The sequence below is a fragment of the Electrophorus electricus genome, chromosome 17 (genome assembly GCF_013358815.1).
Source record: "Electrophorus electricus isolate fEleEle1 chromosome 17, fEleEle1.pri, whole genome shotgun sequence".
NCBI lineage: Eukaryota > Metazoa > Chordata > Actinopteri > Gymnotiformes > Gymnotidae > Electrophorus > Electrophorus electricus.
In genome coordinates this window covers 12,240,295-12,252,342 of record NC_049551.1, presented here as the reverse complement: position 1 = coordinate 12,252,342, position 12,048 = coordinate 12,240,295, and the positions used below count along the sequence as shown (strand labels likewise).

Here is a 12,048-nt window from a genome sequence, read left to right as displayed (position 1 = left end):
GGGGGCTGCCCAGGTGTGCGGTATCCAGCTGGGCTTTTGGAACCGCAGGCATCAGCATGCGGGCCGTCGCCCGGTCGACAAAAGGAGACCCATTGACACAAGAGGGGTTACATCTTCACACCCTGTCCGATAAAGGAAGTCCCAGCCGACAGGAAGGGGCGCCGACCCCTCAACCAATCGGTCTCGAGGGCCCTGTCGAGGAAACAGGGCAGCGTCTCTGCGTCTCCTTATCCAATAGGTGAAAGGCGTGCATTTGGTGGGCGGTACTGTGACGGTGCCTCCGCCCACCAGTAACGTCTCACGAATGACGGTGGCGTTGCTCGTGGCTTTTTGTTTAAGTCTGGTCTTTTGTTACACGTGTCTGTTTTGGTCTTATGCCACGCTGCACTCAGGTGGTGTGTGTGTGTGTGTGTGTTTGTGTGTGCCTCAATCACTGCACCACCTGTGTGCCATTATGCTACTGTGTTGTTTCTTATTTAAGCTCTTTTGTGTTTGTATGACTCAGTCATTGCAGTTATGTTGGCTATGAGTTTGGGTCTGTATAAGAGAGTTGGCCTGTATGATTAAATAGGTCTGTATGAGAGGGTGGGTCTCTATGAGTTAATGGGTCTGTATAAGGGAGTGGGCTTGTATGATTGAGTAGGTCTCTATGAGAGAGGGGTCTTTATGAAAGAACGGGTCTGTATGAGTGAGTAGGTCTATATGTAGACCCAGCTGAACACCTGTCGTGTCATGGAACACCGCGAGGACCATCCTGTACATGTACTCCTAACCGTCCCTCCCCTGATGGAGGGACAGAGCAATAGCAGTGTTTCCCAGGGCAGTCTGTCTCGTTCCCATAGCTTTAATTCACAGCTATTTCCCTCCAACTGGTTCCAGATGTCTCAGAACAGAAGCAAATAAAAGTGCTTTGGAGTTTTTCTCCTCTGTCTAACCCAGTAATAACCCAGTAATAACCCAGTCCATTATATATGAACCATCTTAACACACTTTTGCAGTTCTATTATAATCACATTGTAGACTTTCATAACTTCTTTAGAAATGACTCCCTTGCAAGATAAGCAACAGGAAAAAACAGAACTGAAAACGATCAGAATGGTAAGGGCTTTCACACTGTGCTCACAGCACAATGTGTCTGGATTATTTAAAGTGCGCGTTTCAGTGTCAGATAAAGTCCAGGAGGAGTTTGTCTTCTCGATGACGTAAGCCAGAAAACTCGTTCTCTTCTTAAAGGCTTCCGTCAACTGGCAAAACGTAGCAAGGACCTGACGTTTCAGAGAGAGAGAGAGAGAAGGAGAGAGAGAGAGAGAGAGAGAGAGAGAGAGAGAGAGAGAGAGAGAGAGAGAGAGAGAGAAATAAAGACAGAGAATGGGGGGAAGAGAAAGAGAGAAAGAGAAAGAGAGAGCAAGAAATAGAGAAAGACAAAGGTGGAGGGGAGAGAAACTGAAAGATAGAGAGAGAGAGGGGGGGAGGGAGAGGGAGAGAGAGAGAGAGAGAGAGAGAGGGAGAGGGGGGGATACAGAATGAGAGAGCAGGAGAGCGCGGGAGAAAGACGGGTAAATCCCCTCCCACATCTATTCAGAATGGACAGTTCATTATGCGGCTGGCGTCAGTAGGCTCTCGGGGCAGACAGGAAGCCCCCACCATACCTCTGCAGCCCTAACACACAACAGGGGGACACAACCAGCAAGGTAATAAATGTGTGTGTGTGTGCGTGCCCTCATTGCCATAACCGTGTCTCGATTTCAGCATGTCTACATTCAGCAAGGGAATGGGTTTGGGAGGGGGGGGGGGGGGTCACAATGATCGACACTGCAGAACAGCTCCACACAACACAGCATAAATAAAACTATGAACGACCCTACACAGTCCTACATTTCTCTGCGTTTTGCTTCCAGTCACAGTGTTTGTGCTTAACCGTGTGTCTGAACGGCGTGGATAAAACAGCGCCGTCTCCACCGTCGATTCCCCTGACGCCATGTTGGGTCCCCTGCCCCGTCGGGGCCTTGGCATGAGCCCCCAGTAACGGGCTCCGCGCTCCGGCTGCCAGCTCTGCTCTCAAACGGCTTTTTTTCCTATCCTTTTTTTAAAAGTCTAAATCAGGTGCAAACTGAGCAACAGCTCACTTCTAAATTTACAGCAGTGTTATTCCTGTACTGTGGAAATGAACAGTTCCTCAATTATGCTGCCACTTTGAAATTTGACAGTTAGAACAGATGAAAAGTATAAAATTGTACATTATTAATTAACATTACATAAATAGTACATTTTTAATTTAGTACATTATTAGTGCTTTATTAATTTAGCACATTATTAATACATTAAAAAATTTAATAGACTACATTATTAGGCCACGTTATTATATTATGATTTGGTATGTTATACTATTGTTAATTTAAGACATTAGTATGTTATAATTTAGAACATCATTAATTTATTACATTATTAATCTATAATTTCAGTAAAGAGGCCCTAGTGCTGATTCAGACTTAAGATCCTTTTGACCCAAAAAGTGTTCTATTGATTGATGACACAAAAGTAATTCTGAGAGAGCACAGGCACATTCTGGACAGACTACACACACAGGCTCGCTCTGGACAGGCTACGCACACAGGCTCGTTCTGGACAGGCTACGCACACAGGCTTGTTCTGGACAGGCTACGCACACAGGCTCGTTCTGGACAGGCTACGCACACAGGCTCGTTCTGGACAGGCTACGCACACAGGCTCGGTCTGGATAGGCTGTGCACACAGGCTCGTTCTGGACAGACTACGCACACAGGCTCGGTCTGGACAGGCTACACACACAGGCTCGTTCTGGACAGGCTACGCACACAGGCTAGGTCTGGACAGGCTGCGCACACAGGCTTGTTCTGGACAGGCTACGCACACAGGCTCGGTCTGGATAGGCTACACACACAGGCTTGGTCGGGATAGGCTACATGCTGACAGCACAGGCTCGTTCTGGACAGGTTATATACTGTGAGCACAGGCTCACCTGGACGGGCTGCACACACAGGCTCGTTCTGGACACGTTACGCACTGTCCTGTTTCTGTCTTGTTGTCAAGCCTCTTTTACAAGTTTAGTGAGGCTCTGAAGTAGCAAAGATCTGAAGGGAGAATTCAGTGTGTGTGTGTGCGCATGTGTGTGCGTGTGTGCATGAGTGTGTGTGTGAGTGGTAGACTGCACAGAGACACTCTTGTTCTGCACATCTTTCAAGTCTGCATTAAAGCAGTGTCTAAAAGCAGTCTGGAGAAGAGAGAACAGTTTATTTTCACACACACACACACACACACACACACACACACAAAGTAATATAACCGCTTGGGTACATTCACCTTGAGCTCAAAGCCACTCAGGTGCTTTTGAACAGACAGAATACTGTCAGCCAAATACCGGCATTGCACAGTACACGTCAAACGTCTGAGGGATGTTCTCTATTACGTTTAAAGGTGAGCGAGTGATTGGTCCCTGGGTGCTCCACATATAGCAGGATTCATTACTTCAAATGTATCAGGAGCTGGAAGCTCCGGGCCCACAGGCTGCGGGTTTGTTCTGATCACGCAGCATTTTCATACGTTTGACAAAGTCTGGATCAGGAGAGCCACGTTCTTAACACAGCCAGGTACCTAACACAGCCAATTACCTAACATAGCCATGTTCCTAACACAACAAGGTCCCTAACACATCCACATACATAACACAGCCAGGTACCTAACACAGCCACGCTCCTAACACAGTCAGGTACCTAACACAGTCACATTCCTAACACAGCCAGGTACCTAAGACAGCCACGTTCCTAAGACAGACACATTTCAAACACAGTCACATTCCTAACACAGCCAGGTACCTAACACAGTCACGGTCCTAACACAGCCATGTACCTAACACAGCCATGTTCCTAACACAGCCAGGTCCCTAACACAGTCACATTCCTAACACAGCCAGGTACCTAAGACAGCCACGTTCCTAAGACAGACACATTTCAAACACAGTCACATTTCTAACACAGCCAGGTACCTAACACAGTCACATTCCTAACACAGCCAGGTACCTAACACAGTCACGGTCCTAACACAGCCATGTACCTAACACAGCCATGTTCCTAACACAGCCAGGTCCCTAACACAGTCACATTCCTAACACAGCCAGGTACCTAAGACAGCCACGTTCCTAAGACAGACACATTTCAAACACAGTCACATTTCTAACACAGCCAGGTACCTAACACAGCCATGTTCATAACACAGCCAGTTACCTAACACAGCCACACTCCTAACACAGCCAGGTACCTAACACAGCCAGGTCCCTAACACAGTCACATTCCTAACACAGCCAGGTACCTAAGACAGCCACGTTCATAACACAGCCACATTTCTAACACAGTCACATTCCTAACACAGCCATGTTCCTAACACAGCCAGGTACCTAACACAGCCACGTTCCTAACACAGCCAGGTACCTAACACAGCCACGTTCCTAACACAGCCACGTTCCTAACACAGCCAGGTACCTAACACAGCCACGTTCCTAACACGGCCACGTTCCTAACACAGCCACGCTCCTCACACAGCCAGGTACCTAACACAGCCATGTTCCTAACACAGCCATGTTCCTAACACAGCCAGGTACCTAACGTAGCCACTGATACACTAATGAATGTTATCTGAAGACCTTTTTAACTATTCCCCATTACTTATGAGCTGTTAATGCTTTTTCAACCTGAACACTGCTCTTAAAATTTCAGGAGATAAAACATTCTCCCAGCTCTCTTAATTGTGATGCTCATTTTGAGGGTTTTTCCATAGAAAAGAGAAGAGAAGAAATTAGCTACAGACACAGTCCTGATCAGATGAGTGAGTGTGTGTGTGTGTGTGTGTGTGTGTGTGTGTGTGTGTGTGTGTGTGTGTGTGTGTGTGTGTGTGTGTGTGTGTGTGTGTGTGTGTGTGTGTGTGTCTCACTCGTCGTAGGTGTGGCAGGCGTGACCACAGCGATGAGCAGACCAGAACAGGCTGGGGCACGACTGACGCCTCTCATCGCGACGGGGACCGCGCTACCTGCATCACAGTCAAGTCTCCGCACGGTGACGCGCGACAAAGGAGGAGGCTCCGCCTTTAGCCTCACCTTTAGCTGCGCACCTCACACAGCCCAGGTGACAGGTAACGGAGCAAAAAACAACAAAGATCCGACATAAACCCAAGCGAGACACAAGCCCCCTTTAACCCAGAGAACAGCCGCGTAACTGCGGTTGTCCTCATAAATAACACTATCACTGCATAATGTTCCAAAGGTGCACTTGAACCACATGGCGGCAGCTATTACGCTTAAAGCAGTCAACGTACTTTTTTTTCTCCAGAAAACAAAAGAGTAGCAGGCGCGTTAAATCCATTCAAACAACCGCCCTAATATCACACGGCGAAGACCACCGCGGTGAATCAAACGAAACACACCCTTTACAAAGACGCCAAAAAGGAATTCACTCGCTACGTCCAAAAAAGCGCCGGTGCCAGCTCCAGTGTGTCGGAGAGGCGGGCGGCAAAGGACCGACCACAGGATCGGTAACCACATCAGAGGAGACCCGCCTGGGTGAGCTCTTGGGTGGTCCCCACACGGCATGCCCCGTGAAAATAAAACACGCACACAAAAAAATCTTATAATCCTAGATAATTACAATGTCCCAAATCAAGACACCGGGGAACGTAGCATTCTTCAGCCGCGTTTGCGGTGAAGGGGATTTTCACTTTTAACATGGTTTAGGTGGGCTTTGTGGGTTACTTTGTGTAAGGCTGATAAGAGAATCGTCCCGTCATGTCCTGAACACGGTACATCCGCCAGCTGACTGGGCGACACTACTAACGTAGTGCCTGCTACAGAACAGCCCACTGAACGGGTTATCACACATATATCAAACAACGTTGTTTGGTGCAATTAAATGTAATTGAATTTAGACTAATATCCGGGTGGACTGTTAACAACAGATGAAAGAGACGTAACCTACATCAAAAAGCAAGCTCCGGCGCGCCAAAACACCCCTGAACATTTTGACAACAGACACACACACACACACGCACGCACGCGCACACACACACACACACACACACACACACACACACACATATATATATATAAAACTTGGCTAAACCAAAGTACCAACCCTAACAATAACAGTAAAATACAGTAAATTGTAAATATAGCACATGTTTAATATATATAGATCAATTTTAAATACAACCATTTTCAATACAGAGTCCACATTTTGATCGCGGCCAAGGTTCAGGTTCCTAATATAACACCCATATCACTAGCTCACATTTCGGTAACTTAACCTAGTCAGTGCCGAGCTAGAATGAACTTCACACTAAAAAACTTGTGCCAAGCGTGAAACAAAAAGAGTGAACCTAGAATATTACTAACTCCATCGCCCGGGGTCCTGCACTGCGCATACAGCACATACGTGATTATACATGGATCGCGGAGCGCACTTGTTTTCTAGTTGCTAGTTGTTGTTGTTTGTTTGTTTGTTCGATTTATTTTGTTTAGTTTTTATTTAAGATACAACGTCGGACACCAAGTTCAACCAAACCCGTTCTTGAACTTGATCTTGGACTTGATACAGCGAGACAGTCAAAAAGTTTCGTACGACAAAGCGATGCTCATAACACCGAAACCGTAATTACAACTTATAAAAATTCCAACAATAACAAAAAAATAAACTAGACGGTACATAGTCCTAAAGTGAAAAAAAAGTAACGTATGAAAGCTAATTCTGAAGAGCAGAGGTATCTGCCACCACAGCGCCACCCGTGACACCGCAAGACACCCTGCACGCGTCTTCTCCAAAACCAAACGATTCCAGTACAGCCAGTTCCTTTGCGCACTGGCCAAACTACCCAGACTGGAGCAGTCTGGAGGCTGCGAGGATGCCCCTGACAGCTGGGACGCACGTGCTGTCTCCCTGCCAGCGGATTCCCCCCATACCCCCCACCCCCGCCCCCACCGCGATGGCTGATCGATGGGGAACTGAACAAAGAGGATCGATTTCCGATCAGCGCAAGCACCGCTGTAATCGATGGGCAACGGGAGAGCTTCAACACGGCCGCGCGAACTGGTGGAGAGGTTCCACAGAGCTGCGCGCCAGACAGGCTACCTGCTCTCCCCGGGCCGGGGGTAAAAGAAAACCAAAACAAGAAAACCAAAACAACCGCCCAGTAAGTAAAAGTCAAAGAAGTTTACCTGGAGTTGCTGTAAATCAAAGCGCTTCCAATATTGAAACATCGATCCCGCATTGGCCGCCATCTTGAGACATATTGAGTCGGGAATGAAAGGCTGATAGAGAGAGAGAGAGAGAGAGAGAGAGAGAGAGAGAGAGAGAGAGAGAGAGAGAGAGAGAGAGAGAGAGAGAGAGAGAGAGAGCGCGAAAGAGAGAGAGAGAGAGCGAGAGAGAGAGCGAGGGGGCTGGAGTTCAGTCCGACGAGGAGGGGGAGCGCGCGCAAAACACGGAGCGGAGCGATCGAACGGCGCCAGCCCTTATTAGCGCGCGCCGTGGAACGGAGTTATCGACCGCTAAACCTGCGATATCGACCAAGGACCACCGAGCAGGATGATCGAGACGGGGGTGGCATGCTAATAAAGCGAGAAAACACGGGATGGAGCTTGCAGTAGTTGGAGGTCCCCCCCCAAAACACACACACGCACAAAGAAAGGTTTGGCGGAGATGTGGGTCTTTCACAAAAAGAGTTCGTGTCATCGTATTGTTTTTTGTTTACGTCTTTAAAATCGACATCCCGACTCACACCTGCGCGCGGATTTGAAGGTTACAGAAGTTGCAAAGCACACAGCTCGAAGGGTTCAAAGACTCGTGTTTGTTCTAGTTAGCTATATATATATATATATATATATATATATATATATATATATATATATATATATATATATATATATATATATATATATATATATATATATATATATATATATGGCTAACTAGAACAAACACACGAGTATATATATCTCAGTTTTCAGTTGGCGCCAAATAGACTATTGTAATAGGAAGCTGAAAAAACAGGTTACATCTTGTTGACGGGGACCTACTTGCAGCCCACAAATAATATTTTCAAACTACATTATAACGTATACAAAATATATACAAAATGGATCTGTACATTCTGTGGATTGTGTACATATATACCCAACCATATACATTGTACATTGTGTATATAATCATAATATACATATATTGTACATACATTGTTAATATATTTTTGTACATACATAGAATATATATATTTATCTGTATATATTTTTTTTTCTCTATGCACCCCTGGTTCTCTTCCTCAGTTTGGACAGAGCACTCTCCACCATTTCACTGCGTGTTATACTGTGTATGACTATGTATGTGACGAATAAACCGAACTTGAACTTGAACGTGCAGCTGTACAATATAATACAAATCTTAAAAGGGACATTTTAAAAGGAGTATTTTGCAACATATTGGGTGCATCTTCTTGGGAAGAGTAAAAAGCAGTAAAACAACGTCAAAGTCGCAACTAATTCTTACTCGGATTTATTTATTTATTTATTGTATTTTGTTAAACGTTCGATACTGAAACTATAAACTATAAGGAATCGGTGATATACTTGAACTTGAGCTTAGGAAGGCGCGCCCCCTGTTGGTTAAAAACGCATGATGTGTTTCCGCGTGATGTGGGGTTTGTATTTATATTTAATATATTTATATTTTTGTTTGTGATTCTCATTTATGACCTGTGCGTTCATCGCTTTTAATTGCTGCCTAAATAAATGATTTGAAGATGAATCAGAAATATAGTGAACCTTTATTCATGCTGTAGAGGCAGGAATATTTTTCCTGCGTTTTTTTGCATTTTGCATATCGCCATGTTAGCTTTATCTATTATTGTAAAGAAATAATGTTAAAAAATTATGGATGCCTGGTGTAAACCTGACCTGTGGTATGGAAACCTGTGTACGGATGCCCATTACTCTTCGGCTGGCCCGAGCTACCTGCCCACACCGAAACTCTAAACTCACGTCTGCATTTCCTTGCTTCTGTTCAGCGCGGGCCAGACCAGGTTTCGGGAGCTGAGGGAGGCTCAGAGCTCCTCCCCTCTGCATCCCTCTCCTTCCTTGCCCGTAGAAGTCATCAGGGGAGCTGGGAGAGAAGCGGGTCCCATTGGTACTTGGTTTTGAAGCCCTCAGGAGCGGCAGAGCTCCCCTGGTACAGCTCTCACCCCCCCCCCCCCCCCCCCCCGCCCCCACTCTTGGGAGCCCACAACCTCCTCCTCATCCTCCTCCCCGTGATAAGCTGTGAAGGACCCCCATGCGTCACCCCCATCCTCCAGCTTGCTTTTTTAATCAAATAAGGCTCCTCTCGAGGCCAGTCCTCGTTTAAAACAGCGGCATGCAGGACTGGATTTTAATTATGGATAGAATGGAGAGACAAGCATAGTGTATCGTCACCCAGATCGTCATGTGTGCCTTATTCCGCATAAGATCTTAGCAATTATTTACTCTCTTTCTAACTGATCCCATCTTCAGTGCATAAATAATTAGAAGATGCATCCATTTGTGTTTTGTTTTTGAATACCGAGAACAGCCAGGCTTTTGATTGCACTGCGCCCTCTAGTGGCAGTGCAAGCCAAGCAGCTGGTCACCCACAGAGAGGATTGTTGTGTTTACGATCGATTCTCCCTGAAGAAAAAAAAGGCAGGTACACCAAGTTAATAAAAGCCATGAACCTTGAAATGTTGTGAAGTGATCGGTGTGCAGGCAACCCCCTTTTTGTTAGCATCACCTGTGTGTACAGTTAGAGTCGATTAGGCTGTGCTACACGTAGTTATCACAAAGGCAGTATGTGCTGCGTGCTTTGGGCCTGTAGTGATGTATCTGTAGGTAAGTATCTGTGTTACAGTAATAAAGCATCTGTAGTACATCATCTGTGGTAAAGGTCTATAGTAAATTACCTGTGTTGAAGCATCCAAATGCTTTAGACAAGGATTTAGGGTGTGGGTAGGTTTTGGACCAGGGGTGTCCTAGTCCAGTCCTGGGGGGCTGGAGTGATTGCTCTGCTCCGACACACCTATTAAACCTGGCAATTGATTGATGAGTTGAATCAGGTGCATTTAACTATTATTAGCTAATGTAGCTAATGTACTGTGTCAAAACCTGCTGCCAGAGAGCCAGAGGCCAGTGTGGTTTGGTGATTGAACACATACATGCAGCTGATTCAACTCATCAGTCAATTGCAGGCTTTAGTAGTTTTGTCTGAGCAGAGCAATCCCTAAACTTTTAGACTCTGCACAGGAATCCTTTAGGCTCAGGTTGAATTTAGTATTTGTGGGAAGGAAGTAGACTCTGTGGGTAGTTGTAACGAAGGCTGAAGGCACCCACCCTACCTGGGGCTCAAACCCAGTATCCACAGGAGGTAAACATGAGGTCTGACTACCACAACACAGCACCCATTTAACTTCCCCAAAGTGACTGGCACCATCACACCATCCTCCCCTTTGGAGAGTGACAGTCTCCATGACAATGCCTCACTTCTGGGGCGGGCCCCTTTGTGCATGACACTTCCCACATGCCCCTCCTCACACAACTGTCCATTCCTTCAGGGCCACACCCATGCCCCTCGTCAGGGGTCTTCCCACCAGGCTACACCATCTCCTCATAGCAGGGGGGGTCTATCAACCTAGCAAGCATTCCCAATGGCTTTGCCACTTCTGACACCATGTGCAACAATGTCCAAAGGCAGCCATCCTACCTGGGATTCAAACTCCAGTCCAACAGGAGATAAACATAAGCTCTAACTACCAGACCAAAGAGCCATCTGTTTAGCCTTCCTAAGGCACGACTTGCATCACAGTTGGATTTAGAAACTGTGCGGGTAGGATTTAGACTGCACGGGGGATTTTATGGTTCTGTTCTGGGCTGCACTGTACTCACTGTAGTCAGTAATAAACAGAGGCACATTTCATGAAAAAAGCCCCCAAAACATACACTGAGTTCTTGTATGTTAAAGGAAATCAGGTTATGGTAAAATAGTAATAGCCAAAGCAATGTTTTACAGCCCTGACCAAACCACACTGGATTATTTCAGGACTCGGTTCTGCCTTTCAGACCACCCAGATTTGCCACGGTCAGGAGACTTGCTCTGTGGTGTTGTGAAAATGGCAAACAGATGATGTAAGGGGGTGTTCCAGAGTTTACACAAACAAGCACCAGCTCTGTTCAGTCGTCCTGGTGTTATTTAAGTGTTATTTTGTCACAGTGGGATCACATGGAGCAGGCTGAGGTGACTGACAGTCAGTAGCAGTTGGAGGAAACCGTCTCCTCCCAGGCAGACTAGCAACACCTGTGGCATTGTTGGAACGAACGTCCAGACCTTGACTCCTATCTCACACCTGCTGCTCACTTGCCTAACATGGACATGGCTCTCCTCCCCAGCTTATACTGAGAATGTCACCCCCCCCCCCCCCCCACACACACGCACACACAAACACATACACATTGTCTGTAAGGGCAGGGCTAAAACGATTGTTCCAAGGCCTGTGGCTCCTTCTGGCAGGCGAGCAGGTGCCAGAACATAGTTCTGGGCTGTGTAAAACAACAGGGTTAAATTTGGCTTCCATAAAATAGCAGTCCATATCTGTTCTATTGAAGAAGCATTTGTCTCTTTGTTCATTACGAGCGACAGGGGCCAGGAAATAATATTTTTTATGATAAACACATAAAAAATGAACTGCCAAATCCAAACTGAGAGCTTGATTGTGCTGAAGAGTACCAGGAATGGTCTTAGTCACGATGACCACAGTTCTGGAGGTTTGAGTCAGTTTGAGGTTTGAGTTGATTGCTAAAATATCAGCTGCTTGGTAATCACTTTACCCGCAAGACAAGGCGTCAGCCATGCTGTAGCCAAATATCTCATTCGATGCCAGTTTCAGACCAACGAAATGCATTTTGTGTTTGTTTGTAGTAAAGAACGACAGTCTTAAAAAGCATTAATGGGTAACTGAACAAGTTAGCAGTTCAAA

The 12,048-nt window shown here is 46.2% G+C and overlaps 1 protein-coding gene across 6 annotated transcripts in view; it reads right to left on the bottom strand.

Annotated features, from left to right (window-relative positions):
• Nucleotides 1-7,324, bottom strand: part of cux1a (cut-like homeobox 1a) — a 112,615-nt gene extending 105,291 nt beyond the window's left edge. For 4 of the 6 annotated variants that reach the window (XM_035535805.1, XM_035535803.1, XM_035535808.1 and 1 more), the window contains exon 1: nt 7,235-7,324. Coding sequence is in view for 3 of the 6 variants with exons in the window: in XM_035535803.1 (XP_035391696.1) it covers nt 7,235-7,297 (63 nt within the window). In the remaining 3 variants the exon portion in view is untranslated. The remainder of the gene's footprint in view (nt 1-7,234) is intronic. The other 2 variants (XM_035535806.1, XM_035535807.1) reach the window with 2 other exon arrangements.
• Nucleotides 7,325-12,048: the final 4,724 nt, after the last annotated feature.